At 39.5% G+C, this 25401-nt stretch overlaps 1 protein-coding gene across 1 annotated transcript in view; it reads left to right on the top strand.

Moving 5' to 3' along the window:
* The window catches only part of PREX1 (phosphatidylinositol-3,4,5-trisphosphate dependent Rac exchange factor 1), a 230217-nt gene that overhangs the window by 118418 nt on the left and 86398 nt on the right, over positions 1-25401 (top strand). Inside the window, exons 6-10 of the mRNA XM_044663811.1 lie at positions 3270-3431; positions 10152-10285; positions 17571-17689; positions 18191-18340; positions 24272-24419. Of these exons, the coding sequence (XP_044519746.1) occupies positions 3270-3431; positions 10152-10285; positions 17571-17689; positions 18191-18340; positions 24272-24419 (713 nt within the window). The remainder of the gene's footprint in view (positions 1-3269; positions 3432-10151; positions 10286-17570; positions 17690-18190; positions 18341-24271; positions 24420-25401) is intronic.

The following is a 25401-nucleotide window of genomic DNA, read 5'->3' as shown; positions in this document are numbered from 1 at the left end:
AAATATGATGACTTTATGGCCGATAATGGAAAATCAATTTGTTATAAGCTATTTAAAGATTTTTTTTCATTTATTTTTGTCTTCTCGATTTTAGCTTTTTCCAGTTTTTGGGATAATCAGACTCATTTGGCTGTCTCATCAGATTTTCTTTAAAGTTTACTTTTCCCTACCCACTTCTTGGTCACTACTGCCCATAATATTCACCAATCTCTTCTGTAAGCATCGATAAACAAGTTTATAGTCTAAAGCAACATTGTCTTTGGCTGTCATTTTTCTTCTTGGCAAGGAGCTCAAGTGTTTGTTGACTGATGTGGTTTCTAGACTTTTTTTCTCTTTTTTCTGGTGAATGATTTACATTGGGTTAATTTTCTTAAATTGATATCTGTTCTTTTATCCATTTCCCACTTTTTCTTCCTCAAAAGCATGATTTACATAGATCAGAATTTTGGAGCTGTTTTAATTTAGTCAAGGTATCTGTTAATTTAATTACAAATGCCCTCTTCATCTTTGACAACAGATGTCCTGTATGAACTACATGTTTCTTTGCAAATGCTTCTCATCAACATTGCAGTTTCATGTGTCTTGTTGCCTTTGAATGCGTGATAAAATCGACTCTGCCAGTTCTTTTACATATCTCTCTAATGAGAACCTGTTTGGTTCACTGACAAGTTAGATGTCTTAAGTCTTTAGTGATTGTTTCCCCTTATATGTTTATTGTGAATCCCCTTATGGTACAGAGAAATTAAGTGATTTGCCTAAGCTTATACTGATAGTATCTGAGATGAGATTTGAAGCCAGTTCTTCTCTGTGTTCCCCTACCCCCAAGCAGTCCTTCCAGGGTGTCCTTAGGATCAAATGAGACGACAATCTCTTTATGAACTATCAAATGCTGTTTTAACATAAGACTATTAATTAACTGTCATTTTAAATAAAAAACTGTATTGGTATTTATTGAAAGCCAAAGTTGACTGACCATCTTGGGCCTCTTATTGCAGATAGCAACATACTCACTTCTTGTCATCAGCACCACTTTTTGCCTGATGCTACAGTTGAACACTTCTTTTACTGTTCTTCACTATTTCCTAGGTGTGTCCTTAGGGTCTTTTAAGCTCTTTTGTTTGACAGAGTTGGCACTCAGTTTTTTTTTTTTCAGGAGAATTTAGGACACTCTCCATAATCAGTAAATGAATCTTGTCAGGACTAGTTAAGGTTTCATAGCTTTTGGCTGAAGACCATTGGAAATGTTCACAGCAGAATTGAAGTAAAATGTGGCCTTCAGATGTGGTCATAAAGCTTCAGTCTGGGCAGAATTATAGGGATTTTCTGAGTCTTCCAAAGCAAAACATTTTGAGTTGTTTTTGTGGAGGAATCATAAGACTAGTTAGTATATCATTGTAATGAATCAACTGAAGTATCTAAAATAGCTTAACCTTCTCTGTGTCATGAACTCCTTTGGTAGTCTGGTGAATCTTATGAATCCCATTTCAGGATAACATTTATGTATGTATGTATTTATTTATTTATTCATTCATTTATTTGTTTATTTATTGCAAATTTTTTGCCATTGTTTTATATGATATATTTCCCCCCCTCCCCCCTCTTGCAATTGACAAGCAATTTCAGGATAATATTTTTTTCAAATTTGGGAAAATTAATTAATTAAGAATATTTTTACATGGTTACAAGATTCATGTTCTTTCCCTCCCCTTCCTCCACCCACTCCCATAGCTGATGTGCAATTCCACTGAGTTTTACATGTGTCATTGATCAGGACCTATTTCTATATTATTGATATTTGTACTAGGGTACTTGTTTAGAACCAGTATCCCCAATCATATCCCCATCAACCCATGTGATCAGGCAATTGTTTTTCTTCTGTGTTTCTACTCCCACGGTTCTTTCTCTGAATGTGGATAACGTTCTTTCTCATAAGCCGTTCTTTCTCATAAGCCCCTCAGAGTTGTCTGGGATCATTGCGTTGCTGCTAGTAGAGAAGTCCATTACATTAGATTGTGCCACAGTGTATCAGTTTCTGTGTATAAGGTTCTCCTGGTTCTGCTCCTTTCACTCTGCATCAATTCCTGGAGGTCGTTCTAGTTCACATGGAATTCCTCCAGTTCATTATTCCTTTTAGTACAGTAGTATTCCAGTAGATACCACAATTTGTTCAGCCATTCCCCAATTGAAGGGCATACCCTCATTTTCCAGTTTTTTGCCATCACAAAGAGAGTGGCTATAAATATTTTTGTACAAGTCTTTTTCCCCATTATCTCTTTGGGATATAAACCCAGCAGTGGTATGGCTGGATCAAAGGGCAGGCAGTCTTTTAGTGCCCTTTGGGCGTAGTTCTAAATTGGCATCCAGAACGGTTGGATCAATTAGGATAATATTTTTAAATGCATAAAATAAAGTACATAGGATTACAGAGGAAACCAATCATGTATTAAAATTATTTAATAATAAAAATATTTAAGAAACTAGGTCATGATCTAAAGAAAACTCAACTATGATGAAGTCTAAATTGTTCAGTGCACAGAGAAACTAGTGAAGTTATTTATGTCCCTGTGTTAGATGATGAATAATTATTTCTGTGATATTTCTTGAATGATGATTGATTGCTTTGAAGTAAAGGGAAAAATGAATATGTCATTCTTGGTCCTTGGAACTTAAAAAAAAAATACAAACCCTTTAAACCTTTGGTTTCCAAGCCAGAAGAGCTTGAAGGGTCGGGAAATTGGGATTAAGTCACGTAGTGAGGAAGTATCTGAGGCTGTATTTGAACTCTTCCTGACTCCAGAGCCGGTGCTTTTATCTGTTGTATCCTATATATCTGCCTCTTTTGTCTCAATGGCAGCACTTTGATCCTTCATGTAGATTGTGCTTCTTTTGTGACCAGGCATTGTGTGTGAAGGGTACCTGTTAAGGATGTACTGAGTCTGTGATTAGCACACCACCACTATTACTCTGCTTCTCTGGTCTACCCTCCGTTCAAAGTCTTTCCGTGAATCCTCATTGCTTATTGAGTAACACCATAGGATCCTAGGACCTGATGCTGTGAGGGACTTTTATATCATAGCACGTAGACTCTTAGACTTAAAAGGAAAATTATTCCATGGGATGCCCTTCCAGCTCTGACTTTCAGTACTTTAAGTAAGGTCTCTTTATAGTTCTAACATTCCATCATTGACTCAATTGGACTGAAAACTCCATGAGGACTAGATAGGTTAAACATAAAGTGGGTAACTTGAGAATCTTTTTCTCTGTCTCAGGAACTGGCAAAGAGGACTCCAGGAAAGCACCCTGACCATCCTGCGGTCCAGAGCGCCTTGCAAGCCATGAAGACCGTCTGCACCAATATCAATGAGACCAAGAGGCAGATGGAAAAACTGGAGGCTCTGGAACAACTGCAGTCCCACATTGAAGGATGGGAGGTAGTGGGACAAGTCTTAACTTGGATTTGGGGGAGAGGATCTAGGAATTTGAGTGGGAAGGGGCCTACTGTCTGAGGACAGTCTAGTTTGTATTTGCTTTGTGATTATATCTTGTCCCATCCTGTGCTGAGTGTCGTGTGTAGGAGAGGTGCCGTTGTCCTCAGATCTTAGTCAATCAACAAGTCTTTATTAAGCTGCCTACTATTTGCCACACATTGTGGTAATCTCTGGGGATATAACAAAAGGCAAAACACTAGTCCTTGCCCTCAGATTTAGGATAATCTCAGATATTCTTGTTGTTCAGTTATGTCTGACATGTGTACGAGTTAGGTCTTAAAGGGAAGCATTTTACAGAAGACAAGGAGTACAGTAAAAGCAAAGGAATGGGGATATGGCAAGGGCAGGATGAGAAAAGGGAACAAAGAATAGTCTAGTTGGGCTGCAATAGAGAATATTTTATCATTTCAGTTGTGACTCTTGACCTCATCTGGGTTTTTCTTGGCAAAACCACTGGAGTGGTTTGATATTTCTATTGCCAGCTTGAGTTATAGATGGGGAAACTGAGACATACAAGATGAAGTGACTTGCAGCATATAGCTGGTAAATGTGTAAGGCCATATTTGAAATGAGATAGATAAATTTTCCTGACTCCAGGCCTGACAGTCTATCCATTGAGCCATCTAGGGAGAGAATAGAGAAGAAAATAAGGTCAATTCCTTGCTATCGTCAAATATTTTACAAATCACCAAGTCTATTCCTCTCAAACAATTCTGTTGAGTAAGAAATATTAAAAAATCAGTTTTTTCCAGACTATTTAAAAAATTTTTATTGAGAAGTTTACTGTGCAGAGAAATCTACTTAGCAGAGAAATTTCCTCGGGTTGGAATGGGTAGCTATAGGCCTGGAATACTGTATCAGGAGCCCCTACACTGCTTTTCTGAGAAAGCTTACTTTCTCTGAGAGCCTGTGACTGGAGACCAGAGAACAGCCTAACTCTTCCAGCGACATATTGTGGAGGCTAGGCCACTTCAGATCTTGCCAGACACCTCTCTGTCAGCGTCAGCTTCAAAAACCATCAAGGGCAGGGAGAGAGGAAGCTGGGGCAGACTCCTAACATGAGGAACATCACAAGCTCTCTTTCCTGCCCCTGGGCTCTGTTTGCTTGATCATTATTAAGTCATGGCCAAAGAAAATAAACTTCTCTCTTCAGTCTGTTTGGAAAAAAACAACAACAAAAAATGTTGTCTTGGGGCAGGATCAGAGCTAGAAGGGCCACTTAGCCCAACCGTTGAGGACACAGGGAGATGAAATCCAGAGTCATATGGGAAGTATCAGAGGCAAGACTTGAACCCACATTCTCTGTTCCAATCATTGCTTTTTCTACTGCACCCTACTTCCTCAGAGTTTATCATGGAATCTTCGAATCAGAACATGTTAGCTAGAAGGGAGATGAGAGATTACTCTCTCTCTCATTATACTGTCCAGAGGATGAGGCTGAAGCAAGAAGGAGGAAGTGACTTGCCCAGGATTACACAAGAATTTGGCTTGAACCTCTTCATTCCTTTTTCAGTGTTTTTGTTTTTCATGCATCAAATGGTTTGCTATCAACAGATTTAAACTAAACAAGTACTTTTTCCCACCTTTTTCAAATCTTTTACTGTTACTTTTCTGTCTTAGTAATATATCTCTAAGACAACAGGGCAAGCCAAGGGGTAGGCAAGCAGGGTTAAATGACTTGCCCAGGGTCACATAGCCAGGAAGTGTCTAGGGACAGACCAGGTCCTCCCAACCCCAATCCTGCCCTTTTATTTCTTTAAAAGTTTTTGATAGTCACAATAGCCCTAGGAGGTAAGCAATATTACCATCCCCATTTTATAGATAAGGAAACTCCTGACTTGAGATCTGGTTTTATTCACTGTGTCACCTAGCTGCCCATAAGTTTTCATTTAGTGTTTACTAGAGAATGTGCTGGGTTCTGGGGAACCAGTGAAAACAGAGAAAAAATTCATCGTTCCTTTCTGGGGATTCCTTGTGGGTAGAGGTGGGATATATAACATTTATTTTCAGTTGTGTCTTATTTTTCTTGGCAAAGATACTGGGGTGGTTTGTGATTTCCTTCTTCAGCTCATTTGTCAGATAAGGAAACTGAGGCTAGTAGGGTTAAGTGATTTGCCCACGTTCACATAAAGGCTGGATTTGAGTCATCCTAACTCTAAGAACTAACATTCTATCCACTGTGCCAGCTAGTTGCTTGAGGAATAACAAAATCTTAAGAAGAGAGGCAAAGAGTTGGAGGAAAATTAATGCAGCTATGTGAGAGGGCTCAGGTAAGGCCTCATGGAGAAGTTGGGGCCCAAGTTAAACCTGAAAGGAAGAGAAGGACTTTGAAAGGCCCCAAGAGAGTTTATGTTCTAGACTTAGAGGAATAATCCATGAGTATATATGGAAGCAGGGAAAAACAAAACAGGGAGGAGTCAATAAATCAATAAACATTTATTAAACACCTCCTAGGTGCCAGGCACCCTGCTAAACCAGTCTGTGAGGATGAGATTTTAGTTTATCCTGTGGGAAAGCACATCTGGAATTGAAACGAGGTAGAGCAACTGATGGAAAAATGAAAAAGTTAATAATTCATTTTGTTGGAATTAAATGGACTTCAGTGGGAGTAGTGGGAAATGAGTAGGTTCAAGTTAGGCCTAGGAAGTTTGTATTTAATCTTAGAGGTAATAGGAAGCCTCTGTCAAATAGGCTGACTTGTTCTTTTGCTAAATTAGCTGGAAGGGATCTTTTATCTAGTCCAATTGCCTCATTTTACAGAGTAGGAAAGTAAGGTACAGAGCAGAAGTGTCTTAGCAATGCCCATAGAATTAATTAGTGGCAGAGCTAACTGTAAAACTTGGGATTCCCAGTCCAGTACGCTTATAACTATATCATATTATCCTTAGACACAAAGCTTTGGAACGTTGAGAATGGGCCCTCACCAGTTCCATTTCGTTGATTTTTCCAGTCCTGGAATTTTGACCTCTCTATGCTTTACAGATCTTACATGAGGGTATTATATTATACCTATAATAAGTTTGTTTGGGATGGGAAGGGTAGTCGACTGGCTGTCAGAAGACCTGAGAGTTAATCTTAACATTGTTAAAGAAACTCTCTGAGTGACCTTGGGTGAGTTATTTCCTCTCTGTTCTTTTAACTGTAAAATAGGAGAGTTGGATTATATATTCTCCAAGTCCTTTTTCAACCATATAATTCTATTATATCCTATGATTTATTGAATACCTTTTGAAGCTAGTGGTAGGGTAGGGGATACAATTGTTCTGGTTGGGATAGGGGAGGCAGGCCAGGGATAGAAAGATGGAAATAAAGGCTACTTAAAAATCTGACTTCTTACACATGCACACATTTTGAACATCAGAAAAACCTACTCTCCATATCCTTTAAATATACATTTTGTGATTAAAAAAAGAGGGTGATCATTGGGAGCCACTTGAGATCAGTTAGTTCCAGGGAAGATTGACTCTCCAGGTCTTCACATGTAGGTGGTAACATGTCTGGGATTAGAATTTAGGTCTAGTGCTCTTTCCACTTCATCCTCCTGTTTTTTGGGAACACCTCAGATCCTACATGGTCCCTGCCATCACAGAGCTTATGGTTCTTTTAATGAGTAAGAAACTATTTTAAGAGAAAACCATAGACACATTACTGGTGGATCTGGTAACGATCACCCATCCTTCTTTCCAACACCAGTGCATTTGGCGATTTTAATAGGCCTCCAAAATTGTGAATGGCCACCCTCGGCCCCAGAGCACTTGGCGTAGCAGTGCTCTGTTCCCAGGCTGGGGTATAGTTAGATTCTGAGTTAAATTCTTGGCAAATGGAATAGAGGTGTTCAGTAGCTGGTGGTGGTGGTGGTAGGATTGCCTCCCAGGACCCTTTCAGATCTACTGATTCTCTGACTCTGTGGTGTTTCTGGCTGGAGCTGATGCTGCTGTCTCTAATGAGAAGTTCTCCAGCACTTGGCAAGCAACGATTGGCATTGAACTGAGGATGTGATTTCTTGCCTTCACAATCGGTTCTCTTTTTCTAGGAATAGTCCAATCAGCAGGTCATACTGGTAAAGAGACTTCCCTTTAAGTTATATAAACAGTTGGGGAGGGGAGAAGACCACAGACAACTTCCCCTCTTCCTATTTTCAAATGGAGAATACATCATGTCTCTTCCCCTCTCCAGTCCATCCTGCTCTGGTTGTTGGTTTAACCTTCTTTAGATTTTACTTTCCTCATGTCACTGACTTGCTTAATCCTTGCACAACAAAATCTTAGTCCTCCATAGTCTGGTCCTAACTTACTTTTCTAGCCACAGCACTCACTAGATAAATTGACTGACTTCCACTGAGATTGGTCTCCTCACTGTTTATTTTTGCTTATGTGCTTATAGCCTTTCTTTGGAATGCTTTCCTTAACCCTCTTTTATAATTTATTATAACAATAATGATAATAATAGCTAATGTTTACATAATGCTTCTTATGTGCCAAGGCACTATGTGAAGTACTTTACAATCTGATCATTTGGCCCTTTCCACAACCCTGGCAGTTTGCTGTTCTTATTATCCTAATTATCAACTCTGCTAGATGGTAAGCTCCTGGAGGGCAGGGACTGGACTCTTTTGCCTCTTTTTGAATCCCAGGTGGTAGGGTCTTAATAAATGTTTATTGATTTGTACATGCATAGAAAGGCTTCCTTTATGCCTGTATCTTTCATCCGTGGCATGGCTTAAATCAATTGCAGAGAGGCTTTGCCAAAAAACAAATGCTGATTTTTCTTATCTATTCCAGTGTGCCTTCTGAGGCACAGAGATTTAGTGACTTGCCCCAGGTTACTCCACTTGGGTTTGGCGTCAGAAGGGCTTTCTGACATCAGGCCCAGTTGGTTATTGGCTACATCTGCCTGTCCTTTGTCATGTCCACTTGAAATACAGATCTTTTGGTGACCTAACATGTACAGTGACTAGAGCAGGAAGGAATATTGAAACCATGCCATACAAAGATTGGATGAAAGAATGAAGGGTGTTTGAAATCTAGAGACATAGAGTGTGAGCGCCCCATTAAGAGCCATCATGTTGAAGAGACTTTAGGTTTCTGCTTCACTCTGTGGGCTAGACCTGGAGCAGAGTGGAAATGTTCCAAGAAGTAAATTTTGGTTCAGAAGGTAGAGTTGTCCACAAACAGAAATGAGTGATCTCAAACCTTTCCCCTCTCCCTTCCCATCTCTCTTCCTCCTCCCTCTCCTCCTGCCACCCCCACTTCATACTCCCTCTCCTATCTGAAACCATTCTTGTACAGATCTGCTAGGGATCCTTGAACTTGAGTTCATAGAACTACTACTCTGTGGCACCCAACTCACTGTCCCTTTATGAGCCTTAATTTGCTCATCTGTAAAATGAGAGGTTTAGAATAGATTTCATTTGTTTATTTATATTGTTTTCCCTGAAGAAAGGGAAGTACCTTTATGTCAGAGATTTCATTTTTGTCTGTGTACCCTCAGCTCCCTGCACAATGTTTGTTACATAATAAATACTTGCTAATTAATTGATTGATCTTTAGTGATTCCATGAATGAAGGGTTGTGGGCTGGCTTTACTTCTCCAGAAGAAATAGCACTGACTTCTGTGTCAGAAGCCTTGGATTTAATTCCCAGCTATGATGTCAAAGAGCTTTATGACCTTGGAAAATACATTTAACTCTCTAGTTTCTTACTTTATAAAATGAGGAGAATGATAGTTGCCTACCTCACATCGTTTGTGAAGGAAACAGTATTTTAAATCTAAGCTGTTAGCTATTGTTACTTTCTATTTCCTCTTCTATAAGATAGAAATATTTATTACAGGATTAAAACTTTTAAAAAGTTATCTTTAATTTTAACTTAAAAAATCCTTACCTTTTGTCTTATAATCAATATTTACTTTCTAGTAAAGGCAGAAGAGTGGTAAGGACTAGACATTAGGGGTTAAATGACTTGTCCAAGGTCATACAGCTAGAAAGCATGAGGCCAGATGTGAACCCACGACTGTCCATCTCTAGGTCTGGCTGACTATCCACTGAGCCACCTAAGTTGCCCCCACTTTGCCAAGAAAATCCCAAATGAGATCACATAGAATTGGACACAGTTTAAAAATATCGTACTGGGTAGCTATATCCACTGAGTTACCTAGCTGCCTCTCTTATTGGAATCCAGTGAAATCATCCATCCTTTCAATAGGTATGTTGTTCTAGGAATCAAAAGCAAAAAGTCTCTGCCTTCAAGGAATTAGTAACTGTAGCAGTCTAGAAGCAGACCCAATTCTCATAGTGTTGAATTTATTACTGTTAGTAATTTTGTAGAAAAACTAAATTTTATTACAGATTCCAATCTGTAATATTGCTAAGTTTGGTAAAAGTTTATGTAGTCTCCCTCACATATTTACTTGATGGCTGGTTGCTGCTTGACTTCCTCTTTGAATCCGTCACCATTTTAAAATAACTTGGTCAATTTATTTGATAGTAGGAGAAGTTCTTTATAACCTGATTGTGCTGCCATTATTGCTGTTACTTACTTTCAATTCTTGGGATGTGTTCAGGTCACAGAGAGATTGTTGTCAGAGATGATGGTTCTTTTATGAGATGGACCCAGCCTTTGGGGCAATTGTCTATAATGTCTTCTTGTTTCTTTCCCCCCCCAGGGCTCTAATCTCACAGATATCTGCACCCAACTCCTCCTTCAGGGAACCTTGTTAAAAATCTCTGCTGGCAACATCCAGGAGCGATCCTTTTTCCTGTTTGACAACCTTCTGGTCTACTGTAAGAGGAAATCCAGGTGAGCCGCACAGGACACTATGATCTGATGGGTTTCAGTTGGGGTGCCGTGCTGGCTGAGGGAGTTTGGGGCTCTGTTATAGAGGCAGCATTGTCAGGGGGAAAGGACATTTGGGAGAGGAGGGGAAACCCAGAGGCCCAGGTTCTGTTTTAAAATTAACTCATTATGCAACATTGATCTAGTCCCCTTTAATTTCACTGACTACAAAATGAGGGACATTTTTAGATATACCATCCTTTTAACATTGACATTCTATGAGTCTGACTCTAAAGAACAGGAACTTGAAGTTTTAGGACAATTCTGTGCAAGTTATTTTAATCCCTCTGTGCCTCAGTTTCCACATCTGTAAAATGAAGAAGTTGAACTTGACCTTTAAGATTCCTTCTAGCTCTAAATCTCTGAATCTTTTTATCTTTGAAGTAAGATCCCAGGTGGAGGAGATGAAATAGGATTGTTGGCAGAGCAGAGGAGGAAATTAAACTCAGAAAGGAGTCAACCTGAGGGTTTGCTGTTCAAATGCTCTGCCTTCCCTCCTTCTCAGTCCCTACCTCCTGGCAGGACCAGGCGCTTTTCCCAGAACACCAAAGTCTCCAAAAACAGAATGTTCTGCCGACTGATTGAACCTCTCCCTGTTTTGACTGGGCAGCTCCTCCCCGGTCTGTCTGGCCCCTGGCTGGGAATCTGCCGAAGGCCAGGCTGACACTTGCCAAATGTTGGCCTACCTTGTTGCTGAGGGTGGCAGGCTGGCAGGGCCCATCTCCCTGTACCTATTTTCAGTCACTTCTCTGTCTCTGTGAGAAGGGAAAATGAACATCTGTCTGCTTTGGGATGTTGGCAGGCAGACTGGTTGCTTTCCTGATTCCAGCACAGGAGCCAGAGGGCCTGAGCTCAGGGAAAGTCAGAGAATGGTGATGATGGATCTGAACACGGAGCTTATGGCAACGTGGCCCTGGGAAGTGCCAGGCCTTGCTAAGTCTTCCCTGGCTTTTGTTTTTATTTGTGCTGGGACCCTTCCCTTCTTGGATCTTTGGTTCAAGTCTGTGTGTGATTGGGAGTCCCTTGTGACTTGGGGAATGTTGAAGTGTGGTACACTAGAAGGAGAACCAAATTTGGACCTGGAGCAAATCCATTCCTTCTCTTTGGACTTCTTAGCAAAAATGACCTGTAGGAGCCTTTTCTGTTTTGAACCTATAACATTGGTGTTTTTGGCTTTGTATAGAATGTAAATTAGAAGGAACATTCAACTCACCTAACTTCTCATTTAACAGAAATGGAAACTGAGGCCAACAGATAGGCAGTGACCAATGTGGTCATGCAGCTGACTACTACCAATGATGATATTCAAATCCATGACCCAGTTGATCAAATGCAAGCATTTCCCTAACATTTAATATATACAGTGTTCTGTGTTGGATGCTAAGCCAGTACATGTTTGCTGTTGGAAAGCACATATTGGATTTGGACTTTAGGAGACCAGGGTTTGAATCTTGACTCTAGTTAGTGTTCACTAGTTATTTGACCCTGTCATTTTATAATTCTAAGCCTCAGTTTCTTAATTTCCAAAATGGAGATATTAAGCAGTACTGTGTGCTAAGAACTTTACAAATGTTATCTCTTCACAGGAGGTGGATGTTATTATTATCCCCATTTTACTGTTGAGGAAACTGTAGCAGGTTAAGTGACTTACTCAGGTTATCCAGCCAGGAATTGTCTGAGTCCTGATTTGAATTTTTGAGTCTTTTTGTTTCTAGCACTGCCCAGAATTTTACAATTCTATCGCCAGATTTCTTAAACTTAAAAGAATTTTTTTTTTTTGTTATTGTCATGGACCTCTTTGTAGTGTGGCGGAACCTTTTAGAGCCCTTCTCAGTATAGAATGCAAAAGCACATAGGATTACAAAGGAAACCAGTTATGCTGAAATGCAATTATAACAATATTTTTAAAAATTAATGGAATCTCTGCTCTGTGAAAATGGCTCCCATATTCACCTTGTATAATATTTGCCCATGTCCTCCCAAGAATCCACAGAATCCACCCTGTCTTGCTGGAGACCTTCTTTCCTTGCCTTCTCCTGACATTGTGTGCATACCAACCCAGCACACCAGCCAGTCAACCTTCATCCTTTAGGCTTCTGCTTTTATTGGACACTTTCTTAGACTTTTGCAACTTGGGCCCTAAGATGGGGAAATCAGCTGATGGCTCAGTGCATTGGTCCCCAGGTGGTGGTACTCAGCACATCGTAACTGAACATTCAGTTTTGTTAATATGAAATATGGATCTCAGTGAAATAAAGCACCCTCTGGTTCTCCTGTGAAACCTGGGGATGTGAGTGGAGGAAAGGTCCTGTTGGCCAGGAGGCAGCATGACATCATATGTGAACATGTGGATTTTATCTTGGTCCTGTTCCTGTTTATCTATGTAACCTTGGCTAAAGTCTCTTCCTCCCCTAGGTTCAGTTTCCTCATCTGTAAAGTAGGGGGTTAATACTTGTACTATTAACCCATAGTGCTATACTTATTTATACCTTCAAAAAGCTATAGAGTTGTAAATTGTTTTCATTATCATTTTACCTGGAGATATGACTTAGTTCAGCTTGATCTCTTTATGAAGCCTTACCCCTTTCTATCTCTCCTCCCCACCTATAGTTTACTGCCAGTTTTGCATCACAAAAAGGTAGAAGACTGGAATGAATCTTAGTAGAGAGAAGGCCAAAGATGAAAGAAATCTCAGACCAGACCCTGGCCTATCATTTTATTGATAAAAAGACCGAGGAGAATTTTTATGTTACTGCCATTCATTAAGGACCTTTAGACCACCGACCTAACCTCTGCCTTTGTTCATAGTCTTGAGTTTCACAGTGTTTCTCTCAAATGGCCCCAGATGGTCTTGGTCTTCAGTAATTATGGTCCTACATCAACATAAATGGAAGAAACCTTCCCTTGCTGTTGAGCTCAAGGGCCATATCATACTTGGGTCTCTGCCAGTCCAGGAAATGGAGTGGCTCCCAAAACTGTGTAAAATCAAAATATCTTCCTCCTCCTGGGCAGCTAGAGGGTAACAAGGAGGTAAGGATTGTACTCATAGTATAGTGGTTATGTTTATGCTTAGAAGTCATCAGTGACTTTCTTTTGCCCCTAGGGTAAGATGTAAAATACCAACTCCTTTTTAATTTAGTCATCCCATTTAAGAAAGGCCCTTCCTGAGGGGAAAGTAAGAACATGAATCATGTAACCATGATAACTATTCTAAAAAATAAAAATTATTTAAAAAAAATAAGAAAGGCCCTTCCTGGAAACCTTTAGGCTCTCTTTTCAGCCTTGTTGCACATTACTCTGCTTTCTGTGTATTATATTCTAGCAAGACTGATCTGCTGGTTTCCCCTCTATCTCCCACCTGTTCTTTCCCTTTCTGCAATTATGAATTCACTCAGACCAGCCTGCTGCTTTAAAATGTGTCCACTCCTTATGTCTACTGATAGAGATCTTCCTTTCTAGTCCTGCTCCATGCTTCCTTCATGGAGCTGTCTCTCTAGGAGAAAATCTCATAGCTATTATAGCTAATAAATATTGTATAGGAGGTTGATAGAGCTGTTATGGGGTAAATATTATTGGTGGAGGTCAATGAAAGTTGCTGAGAGGAGTTTGGTAAACCAGCATCCTTATTTATTACAGAGGAGAAATAGGGATAAGGAAATAGGAGGTAGAAAAAAGGATCTATCTCTAAACCTTATAGTAAATCTTAAAACCCAAATCCTATTCTAAAATCTCTAAAGAACCCTCCTTCTAACTGCCTTTCTTGGCAAGATCTTGCCCAGCAAAGCAGGCCTATTCTGACCTACTCTGTTTAACTTATATTAAATTTTCTATCTATCTAAACTGACTAATTGATGAGCATTAATTTAATAAGTCTTTAGCTTCTCCAACCCAGTATCTGGAAACAAACTGTCAGAAGTGTCATATCCTCTTGACAGAGAGTCACTGACACCACCTTGATCTCTCTGAAGTCAGAGAGCAAGGATCTTCTTAACTGATTTTTTTCCTCTTTTATAATCAGTCTCTTAAAGTGTTGGAGGATGAGAGCTATCTATTCTCCCTCTTAAAGCAACAGAGTGATATTAATAAAGCTTCTTATATAACATATCCTTTCCTTTAGATGTTCCTGGAGTGCTTTGCCTCCATCACATATGATGTTGTGTACACATGTTGTAACTCTGCTAGTTGACTATTTGAACTTGAGGGCAGGAATTGAGATGTTTAAATAATCTCTGTATCTCTAGAATATGAGTCAGCAGAACTGAATTCTAAGCTTATAGCTTTGCCACAGACTTGATGTTGTTAACCTTGTGGAAGGGCTCTCCCCCACTGGATCTCTAGTTCTCTAACTCTAGCCTGGTTCCATTTTTTTACAGTATTAAAAATTATTAAGGGTTCCTCCACCTTAAGTGGTTTTGTTTTTGTGGATTACGACATTTAACATTTGCTGTATTAGAAATTAAAATGTCTTCACTCTGACCTCACAGGGACTCTCAGGGGGTCTCCAGACCACATTTTGAGAACCCATCTTCTAAACTTTATTCTTCTGTGATGGATATAAAGTAGGTCTTTCACTTCTTTATTCTGTACTCCAGGGCTACATTCCCATCTGATAACCCAACCCTTTGTGGATTTGCTGCCCATGCCAAATCTCATGCAAACCTCACTTGTACCAAGAAGCCACTCCCATAATAATAGTTAGTGGTCATACTCATTTCTGGAGAATTGTAAAGGCTATAGAACCTCTAATTATATATATATACATATATATATCTCTTTATTTCAAAAATTCATAGAGATTAAGTGATTTGCTTATTGTCACCCAGCTAATGACCTTCAGATCTGGGATTTAAAAAATGTTACTTAAATCTAGTGTTCTTTCTGTTGAGATTTCAACGTGAAAACGATAGCTATATATGACTAAGCCCATGCTATCCCCAATGGGGAAGGCTCCTTTCTTTGTTGTCATATTCCAACTTTAAAGATTGCTTGTTGAACCCACGAATTGGATAGTGAGGTACCATGGAAATAGTTGACCCAGTTCCCCTCTCCTCACCTCATTTTATTGATGTGCTTTGTTTTTACCCCAACTCTGAGAGATTTCTTGTAACCAAATAAAACATTTAACTATAACTAATAATGTAGTAGCCTCATATGAAAGTTCATATAACTTCTTTAATTAGCAGAATTCTAAATTAACAAATCTATTTTCTCTATCTCCTATTTCATTAAAAAAAGGAAAAGAAAAAAATTTCGTTTGTAACAAATATGCATTTTCAAGCAAACAAATTTCTTTATTGGCAGTATACAATGTGCCTATTCTTCCATAGCCCTTCCATCATCATTCATCATTTTTCTTTTTTGGAACCTTTGCCAGTTTGAGGGAAGTGAGGTCTCTCGCTCTCTCTCCCTCTCTCCCTGCCTTTTTTCTCTCTTCTCCAGTGATGGACTTCCAGAGCTTCAGGTTTTCCCTAGGTTTCCTTTCCTTAATCTTCTAATCACTTGTTTCCAAAAACAGACAGTCTTGTAGACTTCAGACTGGTAAATATCTGTTCTCTTGAAGTAAATTATTGGTTGGCGAGTGTGAGAGGAAGAGAGATGTTGGCCATGGGCCAGGTAGAAGGCTAATAATGTTAGAGGTAAGAGGAGCAGGATTCAGTGAGAAGACAGTGGGGGAAAAGCTGAAGGGACCATGCAATCCAACCCCTTTATTTGACAGACAATTACAGCATCTTCCAGAGTCCTTAGCTGACTTGGTCATATAGATAGTAAATAGAGAACTCCTTCTCCTTTTTCTTATACCTTTACACAGCCAAATCAGACAACTTAGTTGAAAATGATATACTTTCTTTTATTGTCTACTCTAATTTCAACTATTTGTTCTCTTTTTCAAATTTGAAATATTTGGGTGTAACCAGTCAACAAGCACTTATTAGGCATTTACTTTGTGCTTGGCACTGGGGATAGAAATAGAGGTAAAACCAATTTCTACCCTCAAGGGGCTTTTGTTCTTAAGGGGGAAACAACATGCAAATAATAGCAGAGGCTGTGTCTTAGATATCTTTCTCTGAAGAATCAAATGTCTTGCTATATAATCAGTGAATATTTATCCCTTGGATATTGATTTGAGAAGCAGCTCAAAGATGATTTAAAGTTCACCAAAAGATGAACTCTTCAAAGGATTCTTTCTCCTTCAAATAGAGACCAACTGGCCACTATTTGACCACTGGGGATTATTTCTGGGTATGAATTGGACAAGATAGCTGCCACTTTCCCCTTTTTCAAAATTCTGGGAAGCATTTGTATAGCAGTTTAGAATGACAAAGCACTTCAAATAATGACGAAGTGTTTAGAAATTGCATGATGTTGTAGTAAGAACATGGTATTTTGAGGCTAGGTTTGAATTCCATTTTTGCTCCTTTTCTTGGCCTATGTGACATTGGCCAAATTACCGGATCTCAGTTTTGTTCTGGATGGCCTCTGAATCTTAAAATTTCCATTTGTTCACAACAAGCTTGCCCTTTATTTGGTTACATAAAAAGTTGTACCAACTGTTGAGATTTGTCATAGACCAGGAGTTGGGTAGTGCTGGCCCTCAGTCACACAGCTGGTCTGTGGCAGAGGCCAAACTTGATCCCAAATCCTGGAACCTGGCTTTGTGGCCAGCTGTCTTATCTACTATGGAGACCAGGCTGCCTCTGTTTCAAATAATGATAATGATGTTAAGCATACGTATGTGAATATGCACATATGTGTGTATATAGATATGCCTTTAAAGTTTGGAAAGTGGCTTTCTTATTTTTAAATTTGATCTCATTTCCATTATTAATAAATACTACCACTTCTTTAGCAGAGTGCTTAGCACATAGTTACTTTTTTTTTTTTAAGTTGCCCAAGGAGCTGGGGAGTACATGCCAATAATTTATATTTTACTTGGGGAATAAAACACTTGTTGTTCGATCATTTTTTAGTTGTATCTAATTCTTCATGACCTCATTTGGGATTTGGGATTTTCTTTTCAAAGAGACTGTAGTAGGTTGTTGTTTCCTTTTCCAGCTCCTTTGACAGATGAGGAAACTGAAGCAAAGTGGGTTAGAAATTCCTCCATTCATTACTTTCTCTGGCCAACACAAGAACTTCATGAACTAGAAGGGGCAGGAATTATTTTTCTTCTCTATGATAAAGATACTTATATCCAGAGAGGGTACGTGAAGGACAGTGTACTCATTCTGCCTTTTTTTCACCATTTCAGGGTCACAGGGGGAAAGAAGTCAGCCAAGAGGACCAAGTCCATCAATGGATCCCTCTATATCTTCAGAGGTCGAATCAACACAGAAGTCATGGAGGTGGAGAATGTGGAAGATGGCACAGGTAACTACTGCATCATTATAGTAGACTCTTTTTTTGTCCTTGTGTGCTGTGTTTCTCTCCCTCCCAGATTAAAGTGAGTCTGAGTATGTGGGAAGAAAGCACTGTTAATAAAATTTGGGACATCCTAGTCAGGTTTCTTCTCTTGAAGCAGTTCTTTAGAATAGGACTGGCCACAGTCCCCACAAGAGGGCTATTCTTGTGTTGGGTTGCCTGATCTGGGCTTAACTGTGCCAGTTGACTAGAGGCTCAGTAATTAGAAAAGGGAGAAAAATGTGGCAGGGTCTAAAATAACTTGGATTTCTAGAATGAGTCAAGTTTGGAAGGAATCAGAAATCTGACCTCAATATCATACTACTAGACTTGTGAGCTTGTGGTCATCAGATACCCTGTGATTTTGGTACTGTTAGGTTCGGGAAGACTGATAGAATAGTTTGGGCTTGTTTGTTTTTCCATAGGCAGATTTCTTTCTCACCAATTTTCCTTCTCTCCATTCTTTCCTAGCGGATTACCACAGTAATGGCTACACTGTCACAAATGGCTGGAAGATCCATAACACTGCCAAAAACAAATGGTTTGTTTGTATGGCAAAAACTGCAGAGGACAAACAGAAATGGTTAGATGCCATCATCAAGGAGCGTGAGCAGAGAGAAAGTAAGTACTGTTGAGGTTCCTGTCTGTTTAATCTATATTATATATATTATGGAAATAACTTGATTTGGGAATTTCTTTGTAAATTGGATACATGAATAAAAAGAGTTTTTGTTAAGTGCTCTTTAGAGGCTAAGAGCTAATGATACAAAGATATAACCCTGTTTTTAGAAGAAAGTAGAGAAGAGTGGTGCCCAGGGATCAGTGTATTGTCTCAAGGAGGATGAATGGAGTCATAGTAGAGTAAACTAATATACCATTTCCAGATTGGATTATGGTTCTGGACCTGGAAAATGGGATGTGTTCCCACTGGCTGGCAAGAAGATGGCTGAGGTGGTACCAGATAAGTTGAGAAGAAAGGTGATGGTAGACTCAGCTACACTCCATTGGATGCCACAGCTAGTTCTCCCATTTTTATTAGTCATTATTTTTTATTTCTCTCAAACATAGTAACTCATGAAAACATTACAAGCCTTGGCAGAGGAGTACATCAGTGTTATCAGAAATTGTGTAGTTACCATTAGTATTATAACCATTGTACAAAGTACAGACAGTTCTCTTTGATAATGGTATGGGACCTTTTACTCAGGTACATCAAAGTGCTTCTCTCTTAAAAGAGAAATCTCCTGGTGAATATGACAACCATCATGTAAATTGTTCAAATAGGATTGTTGCTACTGTAGTATGATCTTGGTTAACCAGAATGCAGCTACTCAGAATCTCCATTTAATGGATTTTCAAAGACAAATATTCCCCTTCTAGGGAAAAAAAAAAAGACCAGTCACAGAAAAAGCAGCTACCAGGGATTTATATTGAAAAAATAAAAGAAAAACAACCAAGGAACTTAAAAAAAACCAAAATCTAAACCCAAACTTGGCTCTTTTATGTTAGCAACATAAGTGCTGAGAGTCAATTCCAAGTGGCTTGCCTAAGGTGAATTGGTCTAGAATTTTGGTGTCTTTTGGCTCCCTTGCCAGTATTCTTTTCTCCATGCCCCTTACTACATTCAGCCCCATCCCATCTCATTCACCTTCTTCCCCCTTTTCTTCCTTATTCATATTAATCTCAAATGCCTACTGTTTGCCAGGCAGTGTGTAGTAGGAAATTGGCCTATAATTGTATTTTGAGTGAGGTTATTAGGATTAGAAAAAGCTACTTGTAGAAGGTGACTCTTGGGCTGAATCTTAAAGGAAACTAAAGATTCCAAGAACTTGTGAATATGGAAAACATTGAGTACAAAGGCACAGACAGCTGAGTGTGTGAGGGGAGGGTTAATTTAGCGTAATAAGACAGGAAAGGTCAGTTGAAGCCAGATTATATAAGAATTTAAATGTCAAACAGATGAGTTTACATTTGATTCTAGAGTTAATAAGAGCTCCTTGACCGTGTGTATGTGTGTCTGTCTGTCTGTCTATCTGTGTGTCTCTCCATCTGTCTGTCCGGCTGTCTGCGTGAAGAAGGAGCCAGACAGGAGACTTGTTATAGAAATTGAAATGACAAGATTAGACCTTTGGTTGGGTGAGTGAGTGCAAATCTGTGTGGTGGTGCACTTGATAGAAATAGGAAAGTTGAAAAGAAGGGAGGGTTTTGGAAGAAAGATCTTTATTTGTTTTTTTTCTAGTTTGAGAGTTTCCAGCAGGAAATCAAAAGTTATGGAAATGGATGGACTTTTTTGGAAAGAGAATGAACTCTGCCATATCAATATGACCATAGCTTAACCTCTATGCACCTGAGTTTCTTATTCTGTAAAATGAAGTTAAACTTAACAGAATCAGGATTCAAACCCAAGTCCCTGTATCTCCAAGTTCTCCTCTCTTTACATTATACCACTTCTTACAAGTTGTATCTCTCAGTTTCTTGCACAATTTTGATGGCTGTGATAGATGACATGTTTGTAGAAAACCATCAAGGCTTAGTTTTGCTTGATCAATTAAAAAAATTCATTTGGGGGGGGAGTATGAGAGAGTGTGGAGCTAGAGTTATGGTTGCATTTGCTTTAGGAGTGGAAATTCCTTCTACCAACTCAAAGCAATTAGTGTTCTTTTTTTCCAATAGCCTGGTTAGCTCTCCACTATGCCTTGGTCTAATCTGAGGACCCAAGGGTCCCTGAGATTCTTTAGGTATATACAGGGTAAAATTTGTTTTTCTAGTCAATTTTCATAGTAAATAAGATATTAGTTGTCTATTAAAATATTCCTTCCTTTTTCAACTACATGGTTGTGTGAGGCTGGATTTTCTTCATATATTTCAAAATAACATTTTGCCACAGAATGAAAGCGGGAGCAAATATGACAATCTAGCTAGCAGTTTTCTATTAGAGAAATTTATAAATGTTATGTATTTATTATTATAAACCTTGAATGCAGTAGAAGTGTGTGCTATGACTAGACTACTTAGGCTATAGGCACATACTTTTTATTTTTATTTAATTAAATAAAACCCTTACCTTTTGTCTAATTAGAATCAGAAGAGTAGTAAGGTCACAGAGCTAGATAAGAGTCTGAGGTCAGATTAGAACCCAGGGCCTCCCTTCTCTAGGCCTGGCTCTCCATCCCCTGAGCTGCCTTGATGCCTAGGCATGTACACTTATACCTTGCTATTCTCCCTGATAGCAACATGGTGTAATGCAGAAATATCAAACTTTCTGGCTACATTTCCAAGTCAGATGGAAACATAATTGAAAAATGTTTGACAAGATAAATGAAAATACAGTGCAATATAGTGTTAATTTATGGTTTTTAAAGTCAATTCACAGCTAGATAAGCAATTTGATAGCATTGGTGTAGGAGGAGGCCTTGAAGCTGCAAAGACCCAAGTTCAAGTGTTATTCCTGACACCTGTTAGTCATACGAGACCCTGGGCCAGTCTGTAAAGCCCTCAGTTCTCTGCAACTGGCTATAGCAATATGTTCCTGAGGAGACACTGGTACGGGGAGTTGCCTCTTCTGAAATTGATCCTAAGTCCAGTCCCTATCCTTTGTTTCTCATTGTATTGTTCAGTCATTTTTAGTTCACAACAAAGCTGAGAAGTTTATGTGTTCTTATTATGTCCATTTTGTTGTTACTCAGTCATGCCCAACTCTTCATGACCCCATTTGGGCTTTTCTTGGCAAAGAGACAAAGACAGATACAAATTTGCCATTTCCTTCTCCAGTTCATTTTACAGAGAAGGAAATAGGGTGAAGAGACTTGACTTGCCCAGGATCACTAGGGTCTCTCTGAGGCCAGATTTGAACTGAGGAAGATGAATCTTCCCGACTCCAGGCTCAGCATGAACCACCTTGTTGCCCCCTCCTTTCTCATTAATGAATGGGGCTTCTTACCCAATGATTAGTTCTTTGTTAGGTTTCTTCGAATTATGAATATAGAGATGGAGTCTGTCAGACAACAAACATTTATTGGGACTATTTCAGCAAATTATTATATAATATTTTAATATAGAAGACACTTTAGAGATCATCTAGTCCAACCCCCTCATTTTACCCATGAGTACAGCTGTACATTTTTAGAAAGTTTCCTAGGGAACAGAAAGGAGATTAGCCTAACATCTCCTAGGGACAGTATTTGAGACTGTGTGGAGTTGGGAGTAAAAGGAGATCAGCCTTCTGTTTCTTGTTTTGGATGTTTATATTCCATTCTTATTTTTTGGGAGGATCAAAAGATTTAGTCAAGGATGGTAAAAGTCTATGTAGAAGTACATAGTGGACCATGGTTCTCCTTTGCCCTTCCTTCTGAGTCATTTAGTGTTAAAGCTAGAAGTAACTTGGAGATCCAAAATCCCTTATTACATAGAACATCCTTGGGACCCAGAATGAGTTACCCAGTGCCACCCAATGTATTGGTGATAGAACCTAGAACCGCACCCCAGGTATCTTAAGACTTTGCCTTTGACACAAAAATCTCAAATGGCAAATAGTCTGGTAGGAATGCTTGGGTGTAGTTAGAATAGAAAATCATCAGGAGATGTGGATTAGGGTTAACTTCCAACTTGATATTTAGATGTATGAATATTCTTGGAGTTGTGACTGTGGCTTAGAGGGGTGTGTGTGTGTGTGTGTGTGTGTGTGTGTGTGTGTGTGTTTAAGGATTGGGATGTAATTTGCGGTAGAAATTGGTGTTATGTTATGTATCCTCAATGTGAGTGTATGCACACTTGTGTATGATGTTCGGGAGAGAGTATAGGCATCTATATCTAGAACTGGGAGAGATCTTTTGAGTTCATTAGATCTCCGTCCCTATCCTTGTGCACATGAGGATACCAAGGCCCAAGGAAGTTAAGGAACTTAGGCTATATCATATAGCTAATTAATGTTTAGGGAATTGTTGCAGTGGAGAATGGGTGTTGTTAGAAGGTTTGTTTGGAATGCACAATAGTCACTATTTAAAATATGTTTGTGTTAGATAATGGCCAATGTTGCGATTTCTGGTCTTGGCTTAGGAAGTATCCTTTAGGCTTAGGGTACAGAATCAGTCAATCAACAAGTACTTATTAAAGGAGCAATTAAATTTTGGTGATAGAAATATAAAAATAAATAGCCTGTTCCCTCAAGGAGCTTATATTCTATTGGAATGGTCATGTTTGGAGGTATGATGTATGATTTCAGGTGTTGAGAATGGTCAATGTTGGAGATTATGTGCTTGACATAGAGGGTTTAACATCAAGTTCGGGCTAAAAAAATTGTAATTGTTTAAAAGAATAGTGGAAATAGAATATGGTTAATGTTGGGGTGGGGGTGGGCTTGGTCATCGAGGTGTGGTTGGGGCTGGTATTTTGGATAGAATTGGTTGAAGCTTAGGGGAAATGCCATTTTCCCCTCTCTTCTTCCCATCAAGATCTTCTTTAGATCCTATCTAGGTCATTTTCCACAAATACCTTCTGTGCTTTTTTACCCCTGCTTTCCAAGTTCTGTCTCTCTTCATTACCTTGAGATATTCTTCCTTGGCTTACTAGTGATGGTAGTGGGGGCTTTTCCAGGTTCCCAAGGATGTTGGCTCTATTTTTTGGATATTTCTTTTCTCTCTTCCATAGCCAGTCAGTTGCTAAGTCCTTTGTTTCTACTTTCACAATATCTTTTCATATATGACCTATTCTCTCAGATGCTAACTACCACCCTGGTCTCGGCTCGCCTCTTTGCTAGACTATCAAAAGAGCTTGTCTTTTTGGTCTCTTTGCCTTAGCTCAATGTTTCCCAAAGTGGGCGCACCACCCCCTGGTGGGTACTGCAGCGATCCAGGGGAGCGGTGATGGCCACAAGTGCATTTATCTTTCCTACTAATTGCTATTAAAATTTAAAAAAAATTAATTTCCAGGGGTCTAAGTAATATTTTTTCTGGAAAGGGGGTGGTAGGCCAAAAAAGTTTGGGAACCACTGCCTTAGTATTTTCCCTATTCCAGTCCATCTTTCACTTATCAATTTGATCTTTCTGAAGTGCTTGAATGAACTTAGTGTTCAGTCGACTCTAGGGGTACCTCCAGAATAAAATAGGAAATCCTTGAATTTGGCTTTAAAACTCTTCATGACCTGGTCTCCCACACCACTCCTATCCCTCAGCATAACCGTGTGACCCTATGATACTGGCCTCATTACTGTTCCTTGTCATCCTGTTTCTCCTCTCTGGTTATTTTCACTTATCTCTCCTCCCTCCCCAGTCTGGAATTTTCTCCTTTCTCATCTCTGTCTCTTGGCTTCCTTCAACTCTTACTTTCTACCAGAACTCTTCCCCAATACCCCTTAGTTCTTGTGCCTTATTTCTGTTGGTTGTTTCTTATTTATCTTTTATATACTTTTCTTTGTACCTCGTTGTCTGTGTGCTGTCCTCCTCCATTTGTTTAAGTGCCTTTAGAGCAGGCATCTTTTCCTATTCTTTTTCACTTAGCACAGTCTTGTAGGGGCTTCACAAATGCTTGTTGACTGACTGGTTGACTTTGTCCTAGGTCTCAAGCTCGGCATGGAGAGGGATGCCTACGTCATGATTGCTGAGAAGGGAGAGAAGCTCTACCATATGATGATGAGTAAGAAGGTTAATCTCATCAAGGACCGGAGGAGGAAACTGAGCACTGTCCCCAAGTGCTTCCTTGGCAAGTAAGTCCCAGGCTCCTTTGCCTCCTCTCTCCTGGCCCCATGCTTTTCACTCTTTGAGCCAGGGCTTGTATCCCTTCAAGAGCTAGCATTCTCATAGAGTTAGCTTCAGGCATCTAGTGGTTTTCATAGGATTTAGAGAATTGTAGACAAAGTCTGGTCTAAACTCTTCCCCCCCCCCCACCTTTTTTTATTAAAAAAATTTTTAACCCTTACCCTCTGTCTTAGATCCAGTATTGGATCTAAGACAGAGGGTAAGGGTTAAAAATCCAGTACTAAGTATTGGATCTAAGACAGAAGAGTGGTAAAGGCTAGGCAAATGGGGTGAAGTGACTTGCTCAGTCACATAGCTAGAAAGTATCTGAGGTCAGATTTGAACCCAAGACCTCCCATCTCCAGGTCTGGCTCCCTATCTATTTAACCACTTAGCCATCCCTACCCCTTTATTTAATAAATGAGATAGCAAAGACTCTAATTTGCCTAAGGTTACAAGGGCACTTCAGTGCTCTTTTTTCTAGGTCATGCTACCTTTCAAGGAACATGTTAGTCCTTCATGCTGGGCCTTGGTGGGGATGTAGTAAAAGAAGGCATGAATGGGGAAATTAGGAGTCACTTTTTTTTTGGCTATTGAATTGTCTGGTGACTTTAGACAAGTCACTTCCTAAATCTGTTTACCCATCTGAGAGATTTTGATCCGGGTGGTTTGTTTCTAGAGCCTTCCTTTCCAGGTCTAATGTGGTTTAACAAGTGTCTTGTAAATACAGACATGCAAACCTGTCCTTGAAGAGATTATATTCTAATTGGAACGATAAAATATATCTCAAGACCACCAACAACTCTGCGCTCAGTTTGCAGATTGTTGGTGCTATTCAAGGTCAGAGGAGGGAAGGAGTACTCTTTTTATGCTGCGATGATCATTGTCCACTGACCTGCAACCTAACTATATCTTAGACCTTAATGAGCTGTGCCAAGTTACTGTGGAGCC

Source organism: Gracilinanus agilis, chromosome 2 (assembly GCF_016433145.1).
Source record: "Gracilinanus agilis isolate LMUSP501 chromosome 2, AgileGrace, whole genome shotgun sequence".
NCBI classification, from domain to species: domain Eukaryota; kingdom Metazoa; phylum Chordata; class Mammalia; order Didelphimorphia; family Didelphidae; genus Gracilinanus; species Gracilinanus agilis.
The sequence above is the reverse complement of the archived record's forward strand: the minus strand, read 5'-3'. Positions and strand labels throughout refer to the sequence as shown.